We start from the raw sequence: 18877 nt of genomic DNA, 5'->3' as shown, positions 1-18877 counted from the left end.
ATTAATACACTATAAATGTATTTCACCTGGAAGTTCTCAAGATTCTGCTCCGGAATATCCTTCACATTTTTCTTTTACAAAAGTACTTAGCCTAGTTCTACTTTTTTTATCAACCAAGTGTAGATAAATCATGCTTGATTTCCATTAAACCCAAGGCAATAGACATATTAGCTTAATGAAATGTAGAACACTACATATTGAACAGGCATATAGGAGCTTATGTTGTTACGCAGCACTGGCTCATACACTTGTTTCCCGTCCTCCCCAGATGAACAGTCTGAGGGGTGAACAGCCTCATGGACTTTGCGGGCACTACTCGCTATAATTAAACATGAGTTAAAACCAGGGCAGCAAAATAAATAAAGAAACATCACACAAGCTGTGCTGAAACCCACGTCCTGAAATGTGCCGCCTGCAACGGCAGGGACCTGGTCACCACACACAGGCCGGCGGCTTTCAGCCGCTGGGGCTGGGCCGGCGGCAGCGCCGCGGCCGCTTCACAGCCCGGGCTGCGCTCAGGCTGCTTGTGTGACATTTTTAGATTTCCTCCTCTAGATAAATCACAGACTTTTTTTTTTTGTTACCTTCTGTGTTCCAGATAATTTCAAGGACACCGACTCGCCCGCCAGCGCCTCTGAGGAGACCGGGCCCCGCGCGCACCTGCCGCCCGCACGCGCCGCAGGCGGCAGCGCCGCGAGCGCGACGCCCTCGGGCAGCGGGGGGAACGCGGCGCCGCTCCCCGGTTGTTTGAGACCATTTCTTTAATGTTAAACTCACAGCCTCGCTTGTTTACGGGGGGCCGGAACACGGCCGAGCGAGCCACCGGGCAGGGGACACCGGCGACAACCGCCACCGGGGGGAGGGGGGACTGAGGGAGCCCGCCGCCGCTCGGGCGAAGGCGTTCCGCGCGGCTTGGGCCCGCCCGGCTTCCGTCCCAGATGATCCCTCCTCGGTGCCCTTCCCCCCTCCCCGCCCCCGGCCGTGGCGTAGCCGGGCTCGGTTTCCGTGAGAGCTGCGAGCGGGGCCAGCGCCGCTCTGGGTGTGTGCGGGAGCCCGGCGGGGACAGCCAGCGACATGGAGGAGGCGGCTCGCCCTCTCCGCCGTTCTTATTAGCGCCGCCGCCCAGCCCAGCTGGAGCCATGGACAAAGCCGACAAGGTGCGAGGGGCGGGCTCGGTGCTGAGGAGACCGTAAACCGCTGTGGCGGGAGGGAGCTGCAACGCCTCGGCGAGGGAGGGGGACGAGCGGCCAGGCGGGGAGAGAAGAGGGTCGGCGAGGGGGCGGCTCGGCCCGGTAGACCTGCGTCTGTCAGGCCCGGCCCGGCCCGTCCCGTCAGGCAGCGGCCGAGCGGAGGGGTAGGGTGCGGCCCGCGGCCTGCCGGGCCCGGCGGGGGGCGGGAGCGGTGCTGGGGGGGGCTGCCGTACTTCCCCACCGGAGAACGGCCCCGAGAGGCTTCAAATGGGGCGGTTTCAAGGCTGGCAGCGGGAGCTCGGGGCGCGTTTGCGGGTTGGTAACGCGGCCACTGTCCCCTCTCCCCGCGCCGGCCTGCGGGAGGCGTCGGGCCCGTCCCGTCCCCAGCCCCGCAGCGCCCGGGCTCGGTCTGCCGGGCCGGGCTGGGAAGCTCTGAGCATCTCCCTTGATATTCATGAGGGATGTGAAGCTCCGGTTTGCCCGCCTCCCTCCTGTTCCTTCAGGCTTTGTTTCAAGCTTAGGGATTAATTGCAGTTAGTGACACTTGATTTAAACCTGCCTGGTCCCAATAAGAGCCTTTTACAGGCTTGTTGAGAACTTTACAACGTGAGAGATATGTCACTCTTGTTGAAATACTGTAAATATCAGGCGCAGGTTGAAGTTTTCAGCGTTAGGACACAGCTGGTGGCCTCAGCTGGTTAGCTGGGTTGGCAAGAATTTGGTATAGCTTGCTGATTTTTTTTCTTCAGTATTTAACTTGGCTTTGTTAAGGTAGTCAGTTTGTGTTATGCTTAAGACCCTGCAGACTGTAGGTATGAAGAAGCTTAAGTTGGGGGTTAAGGATCCATATGTTGTGTTTCATATAAGTAATAAAATGTTTTATTATTAGGAGGTAGTTCTAAAAGAAGATCTGTCTAAAGTGAGTGTTACCATCCACAACAACCTGATCTTACTTTTAAGCTTCTGTTTCAGCAGAATGCGTTGAAAATTCATGAATTACTGCCTTTTTTTGTTTTGTGTTGTTCTCAGCTTTGGCATCTCCGAGATTTCTAATACAAGGTCTAATCAATAAAATAACACAAGCTACTGTGGCCAAGTAGATACTGAGTAATAATGCACTCTGTAAGATATGTTGCTTTTTCATTTTGTCTGTATGTCCAAGGAAGTTAGTGAACAGTGTATCTTATTACAGTATGGCTCCCACTCTGGCTTTCTCATTAGTCTTTCTAGTGTGATAATAATTTCAAATTCCCTTTTTTTCATGCTTTCTTATTTGCCTTCATGTAGAAAAACTTATTCTGTAAAATTTAGATCAGTCTAATCTGTTGTACTTTTTAGTTTAAAATCTTGAGTTTTGGTGTGTTGGTTCCCCCTCCCCCTGTTTGGTTCATCTGTAATTAGTACTGCACTTCACTTGTGAAATATTTATTCTGTGTTGCTTGAGCTCTTCATTACCAGAGGTTCACACACATGCACCTTTCAAACCACTCTCTTATTATTTATTGGAAATAGTTAGTGAAAACTGAGGATCATTGTGTTATTTATAGTGTGAAGTGTTGTCTCTGTCTATGTCATTATCTTAACTAAGTGCAGTATTTTAACTTGGTGGTGCAGTTAAGCTCTTTGAAGAAGGAACCATCATCTTATTTAGTCTGTTTGCAGTACATCTAGTTCTGTTGGTTCCTTATCCACTAATAAGGCTTCTGGGCCAACAAATAATTAATACCTGATGAGTTTCTAAAATGATTCAATTATCTTGTTGGTTTTGTCTTCCTGTTATACAGTAGCATCTTGATTAGGAGATCTCTAAATGCTTAGAGTTTGAACCTTTTGTACTCTTAGAATTGAATGTAATCTCCTTTACTAGTGTGTTTGGTGAGGTTGCATCAGTTTTGGGTGCTGTTCCATCTTTTCTTTCATTCGGGCTCCTTTCTGCGTCTGTATTTCATGACATCTGATAAATGACTACTGAAGTGTTCAAATGTGTGTTAACAGTACTTATCCTCGTCTTTCCTCCAGAACACTCTCAGCCACAGTATGGTAACTGTGCATGCAGACAGGATTAACTACTGTGGAATTAGAATATGAGGGAGTAGGACTATTGTACTATTTTATAGTAAGGGAGGATCACAAATGCTTTTTATTGGGAATGTATTTGAAAAGAGTTTTGTGATATTGGTTCAGTAAATCAGTATGAGGTGTCATGCACCAAGAATGTTTAGACACCTAAATAACAAAAAGGTGTTATTTACAGATTGTTCTTCAGGTTTTTGTTACCTAAATTCTGGTATGACCTTGCTTGTTATAATGTGCTCAGTGATATTTTGGCAGCTGACATAGCAGAAAACATAATCAAGCTGTTTAAAATGGATTATTTTATGATAGGATGTGTTGTGATTTTTGTAGTAGGTGTGGAGTTTACTTCTGGCTACACCAGAACCGAAACTGTTCCCATCACAAAGTGTTTGGGTTTCAGCAGTTATGTGTAGATTATTTTCCTACAAGAGATAAAACTCAGCACGTGACCTCTGGCACTCTTTCTGTTGAAGCTGATTGCAGTAGAAAGTTGGAGAAACAACTTCCCCTCTCAAAGGTACTGCTGTGCTTTGATTTTTCTCCCTGTTATACATTTGTCTCGCCCTGTGATTAAGACATTTGGTTCCAGTAGTGCAGATATGAAATCAGGTGGAGTTGCAAAATCAGTGCCTTGTGTTTTGTATTGGTATTGCTTAAAGACGGCCTGTTGTGCTTGCTTCTGCTGTTCCTGACTGTTCAACAGTTGCCTTGATAACATGCTTGCCATGGAAGTAGGTCTGGAGCAATGGTTTTTGCTCTCTGTCCAAGTCACTTCAGTGTTTCTTACCCATGGCAGGATTTTTGACTGAGGCAAACTGGAAAAGGTTAGTTTTCTTGTGCTCTTTTGCACGTTACTTTCTCTTGAACCTTGGAAGGAAAAACTGAGTTTACTATCATCTTGTAATAGAAGGTGAATTTGAATGTTTTTATATATATATATATATGAACATCATAACATCTGGAACACAAGTTTATTTATCGTTGACTAGTTTGTGGAGATGAGGAAGCTGATTTGCATGAATGGTTTGCATTAATACTTTTAGTGCATAGCCTACAAAGCATTCAAATATTGCTACTTCACATTGCTAGTGTGAGTTAGAAGTTTGTATGTGCTGTTCAATGCTATAAGTTCGGTAAGTGAAGAGGATCCTGTTGGTAGCTTATTTTTTTATCTTTGAACAAGCATTTGTAAATATTAAATTTCATTTTTCCCCTTTTTTCTAGAATATTCTGGGTTTGAGTTTAAGCATGCCAACTTGTCATGTTGTGCCACTTGCTCATTTTCTGCATATACATAGAGTTTTTAATACTTTGCTGTATTCTGAGCTTGGTACTTCTGTGAAAGGGAAGAGGATTATGCATGATTCCATTATAAGCTGAGGGAAAAAGAAAGAGTAACTTAATAGTGTATTTGCTTTAAGTGTTGCATTGAACTGAATATGTTTAATCTAAATAGAGAAGATTAAATTTTGTGCTTTGTAAAATGCCTGCTGCTGTGTTTCCAGTTGGGCCACATATTTGCCATTCCTGAAGTATCTACCACTTAGAAGCAACTAATTATAGAAACAATGACTTCCATAATTGTAAAGTTTCTCTTAAAATAGATGAAATGTGACCGGTCTTACTACTAAAATTACTTTTAAATTATGAAATCCAAAATTCAGAAACAGGATTGTTTTTTCTTAAAAAAAAAAAAAAAAAGTTTTAAGTTGTGTTTTTATCTTACATTTCTGATGAGACTTCTTGTTTCCAGACTTTGAGACAGTAAACCATCTGATTTTATTATAGCCTTCTGAAATGTGGCATCTGTGTCTGTTTTCTTACCCTGTAAATGGTAAGATTGATATCCAAGTGTTCTCTTCTCAGAGAGCAGGCTGACAGAGATCCCATTTAATGGAAAGTGCTGAGTGACATTAAGCTACAATGAACAAAAACTTTTCTAAGATTAAACATACAGTGTTATAACTATAGGACAAGTTTACCAGTCTGTTCCTGCTTGTGTCATCTTCTGTCTTTGCAGCTGTTTCTGACTACAGTAGCTTTTATATAGGAAACAAAGGATCGCTTCAGTATATATGCTGCCTTGAAAGACTTGTAATTGTTGGACTGAAATATGTAATGAGCTACTACAAAACATTTTGTAAATTGAAACTAGGGATATCTATAAAAGAGACTTCTGTATAAATCTTGGTTTCTTCTGACGTGGTGTGCTTCCATTAATAGGCAACTGATTGAAAAGCTGATGGTTCCATGTGACTTAAATTTATATTTAGAATTGAGTTTGGTTATCAAAGGTCAATTTCAATAAAGCTTTGTTTAGCTTCGTGATGTGGAAAGTTGAATAAACATGAGAAAGTTGCACTCCGAAATAAAATTGTTTGCTCTTGCGATATTTGTCTTTAGATTGCCTGATCAAAAACATATATTACTTTATATTAACTGTTTAGGGTCTGACCCTGTACCAACTGATGTCAGTGGCAAAGTGCTACTTTTTTAGTGGATGCAGACTAAAATAAATCTCAACACTGTGAGAGCAATTAGAGCATACGTTAATATCGCAAGTGCTCTGTTGTAAGGATTAGGAAAAGTGTAGGAACCTTCCCCTAATCTTTTAGCGTTTGACAAATCTTTCTTGTCTAATTCTTTTTGTTTGCTTGTGGTTACAAAACCAGTGGCATGATCAGTTAGTTCTGTTAGTTCTGTTTGTTTGCATTTGTCACTCCATTTGTACTGTGTGGATGAAATCTTGGAGGAATTGTGTTAATATATATTTGCATGCACTTTGTTTCATGCACTTGCATTTTGTTTCAGAAGCAAATACTTTTTTTAAAAAAAGGATCTCATCTCTTATTCTGGAGTTCACTTCAGTTGTATTTTCTACTGATTGTTAACCTTGTCAACGTGGTATTTAAAACAACACCACCAAACTTATATTTGGTATTATTATTTCTGTGTCTGGCCAAAGCAGCACAGAGACAGCCTGTTAAAAGAAAAACGAAGTCTCAGTTGGAGATTGTTTTTGCTTGTCCAGTGTAATGAGAAATTAGCAGCCCCTTCGCTTCCTACGAAATTGGTTATTTTCTTTTGCTTTTTGTTTCACTATCTCTTCTTGCACTATTAAGGGAGTATTATTTCTGTTGTTCAGGCAGGAACCAGGACACCTAAAATGCCGTTTATTAAAAAGAGGAATTACTTGGCTGTTTATCTTCACCAACCCTTTCTCCTAGCTGAGCAAACCATAGTCCTACAAAATCTGCTTAGATAACTTTGAGCAAATTACTTAGGCTTGCTATTTTGTTTCCGTCACATGTCAAATGAAACCACTAGCCATCTGTGAAAAGTACTGAAATGTCTGGGTAGTCACACTGGAGAGTTAATTCTGTTTATATTTTGGTTTGGTTAGCAGTCTGACCCCACTTGGTACGTTTGTTTCCCTTTTAGCTTTAATGAAGTTTACTGTTCTCATCTAAAGACGCACCCTATGTAAAAAGGAACTTCACAGTATTTTAAAGGGACTGGTAAATACTGTTAGGAAGCAATACATTGAAGTTAATTTTGTTTAGTTGACAACTTACTTGAGTTGTCCTTCTGTTCTCTACCCTGAGGTAGAAATGGGGACTTGGTGTCTAATGAGATGTGTCTGTGCTGAGGATTCCTTGTACTATGCTTGCAGAATCATTGTTAAACACCTTTTTTGCTGAAACAAGTTTCTTGGAAGCATTAAAAAAACCCCAACAAAACAAAAACGAACCAAACAAACAAACAAATAACCCCCACCCCTCCACAAACCAGCCCAACCTGTAGGTACAGATTAAATTGCAAAAGAAAACGGTGTTTAAGGTATAATGTGTGTAAAAGATTTCTGAAATACGGTTTTGATTCCTTTAAATAACAGACACCATTGAAGTTCTACAGGTAGAAAAAGAAATTAACTTTCAAATACACCCATATGTGTTTATGATTATAGGATATATCGCACCTTTATTTTGCCACTATAGGTAAGCTAAATATGTTAGGAGCTGTACAGAAAACGGTAATTAAATATATCAGCAAATTGCTCTGTCATAGCAGTAGTTAATCATTACCTGTATAAGAGACTGGGCAACAGGAAAGGAAGCATTAAAGTTGTCCTTCTAGTTTGAGCATCTCTGTGTTGTTTGAACCTAGCACAAGCAAGCAGAATAATTCAAATGAAATTTTCCTAAGCTTGTCAAATTACATCATTACAGTGTTTTATACTGTAAACCTAAAAGATCTATAATCCTATTTTTATTGGGAATATTTAAGTTAATAGCTTTTTTTTTCAAAAATACTTGGATGGAGAGGTAAGGTAGGGATTATCTTTGCAAATTGACAAGTACTTTCTATGGCAGCCCTGCTGAGGGAAGTCATTCAGCTCCTGATTTGATCCATTTTATCTTCATTTTTTTAACACTTGATGTGAAAGGCTGTTCTTTCATAATACTAGTAACGAATGATGATACAATACAATATCACAAAAATAATTGTAATGAGACCATTCTGTGAGTGACTCACCGTTAAGGAATGATTTTAGTATTTCCACGTCTCTGAAAATAATACAGGGAAAGAGCAGATAGCCAGACAGGAAAGACCTTTAAAATAGGGAATCTTCTCCTGACTCGAATCACAAATAAAATGTTTTGACTATTTTCTGAGCCAGTACTAGAGTGGTTTATAATCAGTATCTTGTCTAAAGTTCACTTGACACATTGCTGGGAGATGATGACCAGCAGATTTGGAGAAATAGGTGTTGGAAAGTTTTCAGTGCGTCACTAAGAATACCCTATTTGTAAAGCACTCATCCTAGTTTTACTGTTGATTTTTCTATAGATAAGACAGCCTTGGTATATTTCTTTAATGTTTATACCATCTATTTTTGTAGGCCAGCCACCATTTGTTCCCGAGCACATACTTTTGCTTGGCAAATAGCATGAAGAAAAAACCCTCTTAGTTTACAGGGAAGGATTTGAGTGGTGATATTTCTTTCATTGATGATGTGGTCGCTGTACATTAACACCTGACTTTTTGTCAATGACTGGTGTTTATCCTGGTTGTGCTGCGTGTTGAGGAGGATGCCTTGGAGTTTTGCTGGGGTAGGCTGAGGGATGTGCCCGCGCACAGGGAAGCTCTGGGTGGAGCAGGATTTGGTTTGGGTTGCTTAAGATCGGTGCCGCTGCTGCACCACAGCTTTTCCTCCAAGAGTAACTTCAGGAGTTGAAAAAGAATTAACATAGAAGGAAGCAATGTTTGCCTAATACATAAGGATTAAAAACTGCATTTAATTAATATTAAAGTGGTTATTCCACTGTAGCGTGGACCTGGTTGTACAGCAGGTAGTTATACTTCTCTATTGGTTCTTGTAGCCATAAGCATTTTCAGAACACTCAATAATAACCACTTCTTTTGATGAGGATAGTATATCTTGGCACTTGCTAAGATGTACTTCTTTGCGTCTACCACTCTAGTTCCACTTTTAGTTTTCTATTTATTTTTTTAGATGTTTTGTTTTCCTTTTTTGATTGCTGCTGAAACTTCAGGTCTCTTTTGCTACAATTTTATCTGTAAATGACTGATGTTCTTACTAAACAAGCATATCAAAGCAGAGACTCATTTTGCTGGAAGGGACACTTCAGCACATTTTGGCAAGTTCAAAGACAGAAGTTTCTTGAAAAAATGGTTAAAAATAATTATGGACTCTGTCCTTCATGATTTCCACCCCCTCATTCTGTATCATTTTTTTGAGTTCTCAGATCAATTATAAACAAGCTTTGACCTTGACCAGTGTGGTTTGCAGATGTCCTACCATCAAAGTTGTTAAGGATGTAACTTTGATCTCCAGTTAATACTTGCAGACATCCTGCAGACAGCCATCGCTGATTGTAAACAACATTTCACTTAGAAAGCTTCCTCCTGTGTTTATAAAGCTCATTTTTTAGAGAGGCGCATGGTATTTGCAAAAAGTGAGTGACGTTTAAAAGAATTTATTTGGTGAACTGATGTTTACAGGAAATGGCTAATGGTGAAAATTTAGCTAATGCTGCAGCTAAGACAGCATAAAAACTTATGGAAGTAGTATGAATTAGGAAATGTGATAATGGAAGGATAAAAATTAAAACAGAGGCAGACACTTTGTATATAGTAACACTTTATGTAGGAGAAGTTCGATTCCACTTGTACAAATCAGCTGAATGGTTGTTACAGAATGACTGCCTTCTCCATTGCTTAGTTTGGGTGTCGTATTTGGAGTTGAAAAGCATGCATTGAGCAAATTTTTTTGCTTAATTTTTTAAATTGGCTGGGAATTCTAATGCTACAATTATAAGTAATACGTATTGAAAATAATTCTATATTATAAAAATATATTGCATCAGTCACTGGTAGTTATGCTAATTTAATAATGAATATAGTGCTTACATGAAAGTTATGGAGCTTTTACAGGCTCAACTGTTTTTTCTGTCTTCCTTCGAAGAGTACATGACAGCAAATGACTTAAATACCAGTTGGTTTGAAACTTGCTGGTGAATTACAGTGTAACTCATGGTCTTAGTAATTTACTTGATGATGATTCTACCTTTTGCTCAGTAATTAAACTTTCTTGTATGTAAGTGTGTCAGACTAACTAAACAAAGATCCATTACTCTATATGAGTGGGTCTTGACCTCACTGTTGCTCAGACCAATGTTTGAGCTAGGAATATTTCTAGATCAGTCTAATACATTAAAGTACCTATTCATCAAATAAAAGTAGCTTTTCTCCCTGCCTGGGACAACTGTATTTTCAAAACATTTTTGGACTTGCCCCTCCCAACCCTTCCATCCTCATTCTGCTAAACAAATATAGGATCTGACCCCGTGTTTTATTAAAAAAATCAATTTTAGGGGCTTTTAAAACAAAGTTGTAGATTCAGATATTGGACAGTAAAGCTGTGGATGTATTGTGGATTTGACATAGGGCAAGGAAATGGACTGAGAAGCATGTGGTAGGCATGGGACTACTTGCTGTGGTATTTTCAGGGCCCCCATTGCTTAATTGATCCTGTTCATGTGGATGTTGTACAGGTGGTGACAAGGACAGGAGACTGTCCTCAGCACATCAAACCTTCAGGCTCTTCTTTTTGTAAAACAAGGGCCTGTTCTCATAAAGGTTTTGCATGGACTCTGGAATAGTTTCTTAGACAAATGGAAGGAAAAGTTTCTGGAGTCCTTGCCTACTTTAGAGAGAATCTTCGTAGAAATTGGTATTCTATGAGCTACCGATGTGAGACGAGTATAATTGAGCTGAAATCTTTGCACCAGTGTTGTTTTTTTTTTGTACAAATAGTGTTTTTCATTGTCTAAGTACAAGATCCAGCTAATCCATACAAGAGCAAAAGTGTGGGCAAAAATACCCTCAAACTGTTAAAGATACATTCAGAATGAGGGAAGATCTTTTACTCTGAAAGCACAGTTTAAAACTTCCTAAGCAGTCTTTAATTTCCTTTTCATGGCAGAAAAATAATCATATTCTTAACACTTTAAAAAATGTTAAAATTGTGGAAATAGAATGTGTGTGTGGGGGGGTTCTTCTGTGGTACACCATCTATTTTTTTAATTGCCTAGGAACACGGTCAAGTCTGTAGAGCATACCAGGCATTACTACATGTGCCATATGTTGGTTTCACTTGTGCAAGCCTACGCAACTGTGCTCCACCTCCAGTGCTAACTCAGGTTCTTTCTGGGCTCAGGCTAGTCTATCCTCTGCGAGATCTGAACTTCAGTCCCTTTCAAATTAATTAGTGTTTGTTTTACACTTTGGAAATGTAAAGGTTAACACAAATGCTAAATGCTGGTGATCTGTATTACAGCTTGTGTTGATTGGAAGGATGTAACAAGCATTTGCCAACTGTTTTCTGTCTCTCTCAATTTATTGCAGAAATCCTGTAGTCTTGTCATCCATTTGCTTGCTACTTGTGATAATTGCCATACAGCTTTATGGATCTAAGTGTTCCTGAACAATTTACGTCTGTATTTAATAAAGATATTATTTTTTTTCTCTTTCTTAAGAATGTCAAGCTGTCAGCTGAAGTAGAACCGTTTGTTCCTCAGAAGAAGGGTCCAGAAACACTAATGATCCCAATGGCGCTTCCTAACGACAGTGGAGGAATTAATGGCATGGAACCAACTCCTATCCCCAGCTACCTGATCACTTGCTATCCGTTTGTACAGGAAAACCAATCCAATAGGTAATATGTGGTTGTGGTCTTCATGGAAGATGACCTATTTTTAAATGAGCTTAAACTTCTGGTATGCAGGAGTCAGCGACTGTTTGCTCTATATTCATTTTGTTCACCATATTTAATCTTCTAGCATCTGCTGGCTTACCTTGTGTGAGCGTAGGTATCTACTTGCGTAATATGTGTTTTCTGAAACAATGAAATTGTAATGGGTCCAAAGTACTTGTCAAAGGAAGTACCTATATGTTATTTCCAAGGTTAATATTTGAAATTTACTAAGTTTATACAAATGCCAACATCAACAAAGATATTTATTTTGCACTTGAATGTAATCTGAGCTTGTGGATTGTTTAATTGGCATCTCTAAGAAGTCCTAATAAATTTAAGTTCAGTTATTAAAAACTAGGAGCTCATGAAACCAATGAGTTGCAGTTTGAGTTTTTTAAGGGGGTGGTAGAGGTCTGAATTTCCTTAAGAGGGAATGACTTACTGAGGAGTTGTCTTTCCTTTTAATTCTAACAGACAGTTTCCATTATACAACAACGACATCAGATGGCAGCAACCCAACCCAAATCCTGCAGGACCATACCTTGCTTATCCTATAATATCTGCGCAACCACCTGTTTCTGCAGAATACACGTATTATCAGCTGATGCCAGCACCATGTGCTCAGGTCATGGGTTTCTATCATCCTTTCCCTACCCCTTATTCTGCACCCTTTCAAACAGCAAATGCTGTAAATACAGTAACTACAGAATGCACTGAGCGTCCCAACCCAGCGGGCCAGGTCTTTCCGTTACCCAATCAGCGGAGCAGAAGCAGTAACAGGGGACCAGTCATACAAAAAGTAAGTCTCTTTTAATAGGATAAGTAAAACTCTGTAAAGAAAGTATCTTTGTGTGGGAAGCATGCATCTCATTTGAGCAAGAACAGGGATGTCAGTAGTATCAATGGAAGAAAAGGTGGGCAGCAAAGGTGTTAATTGGAGAGTAGCAAAACTATGTCTACGGAGACATTCCGTGGTAAAATACTTGGTGAGTTTATAAAGCCTGCAAGTAGGATGTGGGAGAGATTCCCTTCTGCTGCCTCTTGGCTGGTTTGATCTGAGCTTAGAATTGCTTCATTAGGGAACAAAGGAAGTCTACTCATACTTTGTCATTTTTTTTTAATCCTTCCACATCATAACAAATTAATGCAGAAAATGCTTCAAAGAGGTTAATAAATCAAATATTTCCCTTTAATCTCTTGTCTTTAAACATACAACTTCTGTAGAGATCATTAGGACTTCTGATTGCTTTAATTACAGCTATGAAGTCAGATCATATGACTTATGTGTATGTGTGGCTTATCTTTTAAAACAGCAACAGCAGTTACAGATGTCCATAAAAAATAAACGTCCTCCGGTGAAAAATGTTGCCACTCAGAAGGAGACTAGTTCATCAGGTCCTGAGAACAGATCAAAGATTGTTTTGTTGGTTGATGCATCACAGCAAACAGGTAATTTCTCTCTTGTGTTCTGGGTGGACAACATGACTAGAACTGCATGTCAGTTGCCATCTTTCCCAAAAAGAGGTGGACTTTGCCACTGTCAAAAACAAACTCTTACCGAAGGAATTGATTGTTAATAGTTGAACCTAAGCTGCTGCTTTTTTTTTTTTTTAATTCAAAGCTGGTTTAAATTTTATTAAAAGGAAATTGTTGTCATGTGCAGATTTTGGCTTTCTCCATTTGTCTTTATGACGTGTAGGTTTTTCATGTCTCTTAACAATTTCAGCACATGTAATTATATTATTGTGTCTTGCAGACTTTCCTTCAGATATAGCTAATAAGTCACTTTCTGAGAGCGCCTCTACAATGCTTTGGAAATCAAAAGGCAGGCGCAGAAGAGCTTCTCACCCTGCTGCAGAGTCCTCTAGTGAACAGGGTGCAAGTGAAGCAGACATCGACAGTGACAGTGGCTATTGTAGTCCTAAGCATGGCAATAACCAGGCTGCAGCTATGGCTTCGAGAAATACAGATTCTTGTGCAGTGAATGTATGTAAACATAACTGAATAATTTCACTATATTTGTATCCTACAGGCTAATAAAAAAAAAGCACTAAACAAAATGCTTTTTCTTTTTCAGGTTGTAGAACCATCGGTAAACACAAGTAAGCATTGTCTTAGCTGGTGAGCTGTTTAAAATTTGGCTGGGTCGCTTTTTGCTTTGCATTTTGCTGGAAACTGTGTCTCGATCTAATTCCAGCATGATACTCTGATTGGTCAGATACTTCTGAAGATACGTCTTTACTGTGATTTTTACTGCTTCAACCAAGATTTCCATTACATATTGAATGAACAAGTGTATAAGTAGCTATCACTAATGACTTATCAGCAGCTGGCTGTCTTTAAAGAGTTAAAAAAGCCAGAGATGGCACTGGAAGCATTCAGGCAAAGCTGTGCTTCTGTTGTGTTTTATTTTCAACCTTCCTTACCCTGTTGGGCTGCAGTTGATAGTAACAGAGCCAAAGACTTCTCATTCTCTTTTTGAGAAGTACTGGAACCTTTTTAAAAGCTTTAAAGAAGTACTGTAACATAAACAAATGTGTTGATTAGTCTGGTAGTAGTGGGTAACACTAGTGGCTATCATTGACTGGACTGAAATTGTTATGGCTGTGAAGCTGAGATTTTCTTTGTCTTGCTGTTTCCTGGTGGTCAGTTGTTGGCAGTTTGAATGTCTGTCATCTGACTCTTCCATAGAGGTCGTTCTGCTAACTTCCAGAAACAGCAACAGAAGTAAATGTTGTCAGAGGAGAATTAAACTTGCTCAGAGGACTTTACTTGTGTCAAAATTGTGTTCCTGGCTCTGGTGTCACGTGTATTGTGATGCAGTCTGTCATACTAGTTCACTTCTAGTTCACTTCTCTTTCAGCTGGTGTAAATTGGACCAGTGCAACTTCCCAGGCAACGCAAAAAAAACCTTGGATTGAAAAAACTCAAACATTTTCTAGAGGTGGAAGACAAGTTGAGCAAAGAACTAGTTCACAGGTATGTTGTTAATGGTTATACATGTGAATATTCTGTTTCTTGTAATATATGAAAATAAGGAATTTGAAGTGGATTATGAAGTTAACATACAAAAAAATAGCTAATGAAAGCAGTGAATGAAAATTGTAGAAAATCAACATAAAAGTCCAGTTGTGTGTTTCTTGAGCTAGCACTGTATGATAGATATAATTTTATGTACTTGGCAACCTTCTGCTGATAGCCTGTTCTTTATATGTATCCACTTAGGAAGACCATTACATATATAAAATAATTCGTGAACTAAAGACAATGTGGGTGTGGAAAAGTTTGTTCAGTTTTTGACCCGTTCACACTTTAGAAGTTTGTGTTTTGTTTTTCTTAAAGATTCTGATGTGATGGTGAACTGGAATCCTCTGTTCTTACTCCTGTTGTCTTTGGCACTTTCTTTTTCACATTTATATTGGAGTAACGTATTATTTAGCATTTTTATTATTCATAAACGAGGCTGAAAAATCAAGCTTTGCTTAAACATAGGTTTTGCTTGAATTCAGTTATTGCAGCCAAGAATAGCTGAGCTTGAAGTGAGACCCTTATCATAAATGTGCCTGTATGTGCAGATATATGTGAGCTAGCTTGCCCTGGTAAGGTTTTTGGTTGGAATTGTTAATGTATTTTGACTCTTTGCTTTTGGTATCCCTGGATTTATTATATAAAGAAGGTTGTTGGTGCTCGTATCTGGCATTGTAGCACTTGTGAATCTTTTTATAACCTGTAGTAAAATCAGAGGCTTTTAGAAGCAACTATTTGTGGTTTATGGCATTGGGAGAGTAGGAAGAACTAGATATCCTTTCATCTAGTCATAGTTTAGACTCTAAATTGGGCAGGTTTTTTGATATTTAAAAACAAAGCTGGCACAAAGAGTTTTAAATGAGATTTCCTCAGCCAAATTCACTGTACCTCAAGGCAGAATTCTTGTAGAAACTATCGTCCTTTGAAACTGCATTTATACAGGTCTATAGGAAATTTTCTTGGGAAAGACATTAGTATGAGAGATGCAGAATTTCAGATTCAAGTCATGCTTTGCTTTCAGCCAGCCGGTCTTGTACATGAGTTTCCACCAACTTTTCAGGTAATAAACAGAAGAATGTTTATACCACTATGCCGAGGTCTCTGGTCCTTGGAGAACTCTGTGCCTGTGCATTGTCATAAAACACATATTGAAAAGGCAATAATTGCATGCAGAATATTTATGTAGTGGGAGAAAGTTCTTGTGATTGATCGTGGTTACGGACAGTTCCTTGGGATTCATGTCGGAGTTACACGGTCACCTAAAACTCATTTTCTTTGTTTGCCAAAATGAACCTATTTTTTAAATTACAAATTTATAGATGAATGTATAGAGATCCTGTATTTAGCTTGGGGTGAATATCAGATACTATCTGTAGAATATGTTTGTGCAGGTAAAACCCACCAAAGCACAGCTGCTTAAATCTAATTATGTAAAAACTACCTTCTGTGTTGCTACTTAGCAAACATGAGAATGCCTTACATGCACATATCATGAAACTGCAAAATGTCAATCACGTTCATTGTTTTCAGTCCGGTTTCAGATGCAGAGACCACAGCACTTCTTCAGAAAGAAGGCAGAATTTGCAGAAACGACATGAAAAACCTCTAAATACAAGCCAGTCGAGTAGAACAGAGCAGAGTCCTGAACCTCTGTATTTTGAGGTAGTATTGGATGAAAACTGTTTCTGCATTATAGTAGCAGAATATAGTGTGGAGAATAAGTGATGTTCTCAACAGGGAGAAGTTGCAAAACATCTGGCTCTAAGAGGTGTACAGTATAGTGCACTAATTATTATATGATGCTTTAATTGTGTACATACAGAGACTTGTATTTGGGTGTTGTGGAAAGTGTAAGAATTCAGAAATATCTGACAAATTAGATAAGCAACTTTCAAGCAACTTTTTCTGTTCGCTTGTGAATTAAAATTACCATTTTCTCTGGTTTGTAACCCTTAATTGTAACTGGATTTCTTTAGTATAAAACATTAATGAATTATTTTTTGAAATGCGTTATTCAGATACAAAAATGCTTTGTTAATTTTTTATCGTTTTCCATTTGTGTCACGTTGAAGCCCTTCTAGCTTATGTGGGACTTCAGGATTCAGTTCATGCTTCTGGTTTTAGCCATTGCAGTTGATGCTTTTCATGTGACTTTTCCCATTTTGTGTATTGTTTAGGACGAAGATGAATTTCCAGAGCTAAACAGTGACAATGGCAGCAGCAAAAGTAGTAACATCCAGCAAAAGATTTCACCCAAAGTAGTAAGCAATGTTTTTATTTTGCAAAGTGTGTTTAAGTTGGTTTGAGACTACTTAATTAGTGTATTTTTGTAATGAATCTCTGCTACAATAGTTATAATGCAGTAACTGTGCTGTTCTTAGGGTGCTGGTGCTGCCAGTATTGGATGCTAAAGGAATACTGGTTAAAATAAGTGGTGGCGAGAACCCATCTTAAAAAGAAGGCTGCTGGATTTTTTTTTGTCGCTAATGGGATTGCTAATGAGTGAAACTGTAAGATGCATGAGATGGGATATTCTATGATTCTGAGTATCTAAGTTGGAAGGGACCTAGAAGGATCGTCAAGTCCAGCTCCCAACTGAAATGAAAATAAACTAAACGTTATCTGCCTTAGGCTGTAGAAACAGTTGTTGGATAGATGCTCTTTTAATACCTGGTCTACTTAAGTATTTTGTTGCAGAACTGTATATACAGGCTACTTAATCTAATTGGCCACTTTCCAGGAAAGTGAAGTGAAAATTTTATGGGGGAGAGGGGAATATTCCTTTATTTAGTAATCAGGCTGAAAAACCTTCAATCTGGAGGCATAATTGCAGAGAGATAACATGGTTTTCCCATCCAAAAGTGAAATACACATACATTTCTAGTTTTATGAACTTACTGTGTCATCTAGCTGTACTTAATAATTGGGATGTCATACTGCTCACCAAAACAATGGTTGACTTGGTTTCTGAAGTGCCACATTTCCTGTGGTCTTGAGAGAAAGGTCTTTAATGGTGGGGTTTTTTTCTTTTTGTTTAAAACCCTAGTTGGATGACTTACCAGAGAATTCTCCAATCAATATAGTCCAAACTCCAATTCCAATTACAACCTCTGTACCAAAGCGTGCAAAAAGTCAGAAGAAGAAAGCCTTGGCAGCAGCACTTGCAACAGCTCAAGAGTATTCAGAGATAAGCATGGAACAGAAAAAACTCCAAGTGCGTAATGCTGTCCCCCTGCCCTGTAATTGGTAAAGAGGAATATCAGTTAGCTGTTGCTCCTCTTTATAATAGCAAGAATCTCTTTGTGAAGAGTGTTTTGCAGGCACTGTTTCTTTGTATTTATCAGCATGTGATGTTCATGTTATAGGAGGCTTTATCAAAAGCGGCTGGAAAGAAGAGCAAGACACCTGTTCAGTTAGATTTGGGCGACATGTTAGCAGCGCTTGAAAAGCAGCAGCAGGCAATGAAAGCTCGTCAGATCACCAACACCAGGCCTCTCTCATACACAGGTATTTCTAAGCTGCTTGACAATTGCTAAATGCATTTTATGGGAAAAATATAATTGATCTGAACATATGCATTTTTATGTCAATTTTAATTTTGAATATAAACATAATAAAAACCTGGGAAGACTTTCTTAATGTGTTTCTCAAAAAATTCACTGGTGCTATCTTCTGCTGAGCTGCAGTATGCAATGGTGGAAGTCCACACAGAACTAAGGACAAACTTCTCTGAAAACACCCGCTATGCACAATTTTGGATTTGTGTCTTGAGATTAATTCAGTGTTGAAATGAATATGTGAGAAGAACTGCATTGGGTCAAACAGAACATCTGCTACAGATATTGCAGAATTCTCTTTGAAAGCAGCTTAGAGGATATTCCTGTGACTGTGATACAGGGGGATGTTCTTTCCCCCTCTGCTGATTGTAGTTCAGAGCCTCTTGACCCAAGGCTTTCTCAAACCAAGTTTGTTTCTTAAACTATCACTTCTGTCACATGTTTTTACTGTCCATAAGCGTCTATGGTAGTGAATTCTAACCTTGTTACATGCTCTGTGGAGAAGCTTTTCCTTTTACTCTGTGGTTTTTTTTTTTAGGGGGTGGGGAGGAGGGTTCAGGGATTTTTGTACCCCACTCATGATTTTATTTGCTTCCATAGCCTATGTATTACAAAAAGACTGAGCAATCATTCCCTTCTCCCTCCCTCCATGAGGTCTGTCATCTCTTTTCTAGTCTAAAGAGTCCTAGTCTATTTAGTTATTCCATTGTGGAAGCATTTATTTTCCAATAGTCCATATCGCTTTC

At 39.1% G+C, this 18877-nt stretch overlaps 1 protein-coding gene across 1 annotated transcript in view; it reads left to right on the top strand.

Moving 5' to 3' along the window:
* Positions 1-597: 597 nt before the first annotated feature.
* SECISBP2L (SECIS binding protein 2 like) overlaps positions 598-18877 on the top strand; it is a 28012-nt gene continuing 9732 nt past the window's right edge. The window contains exons 1-11 of the mRNA XM_080350955.1: positions 598-1157; positions 11330-11508; positions 12022-12346; positions 12861-12996; positions 13304-13533; positions 13625-13649; positions 14411-14526; positions 16105-16236; positions 16752-16835; positions 17621-17788; positions 17940-18081. Coding sequence (XP_080207081.1) covers positions 939-1157; positions 11330-11508; positions 12022-12346; positions 12861-12996; positions 13304-13533; positions 13625-13649; positions 14411-14526; positions 16105-16236; positions 16752-16835; positions 17621-17788; positions 17940-18081 — 1756 coding nt within the window. The 5' untranslated portion in view covers positions 598-938. The remainder of the gene's footprint in view (positions 1158-11329; positions 11509-12021; positions 12347-12860; positions 12997-13303; positions 13534-13624; positions 13650-14410; positions 14527-16104; positions 16237-16751; positions 16836-17620; positions 17789-17939; positions 18082-18877) is intronic.

The sequence above is a fragment of the Nesoenas mayeri genome (genome assembly GCF_963082525.1).
Source record: "Nesoenas mayeri genome assembly, chromosome: 11".
NCBI classification, from domain to species: Eukaryota; Metazoa; Chordata; class Aves; order Columbiformes; family Columbidae; genus Nesoenas; species Nesoenas mayeri.
Note: the sequence above shows the minus strand (reverse complement) of the source record. Positions and strands in the feature narration are given on the sequence as shown.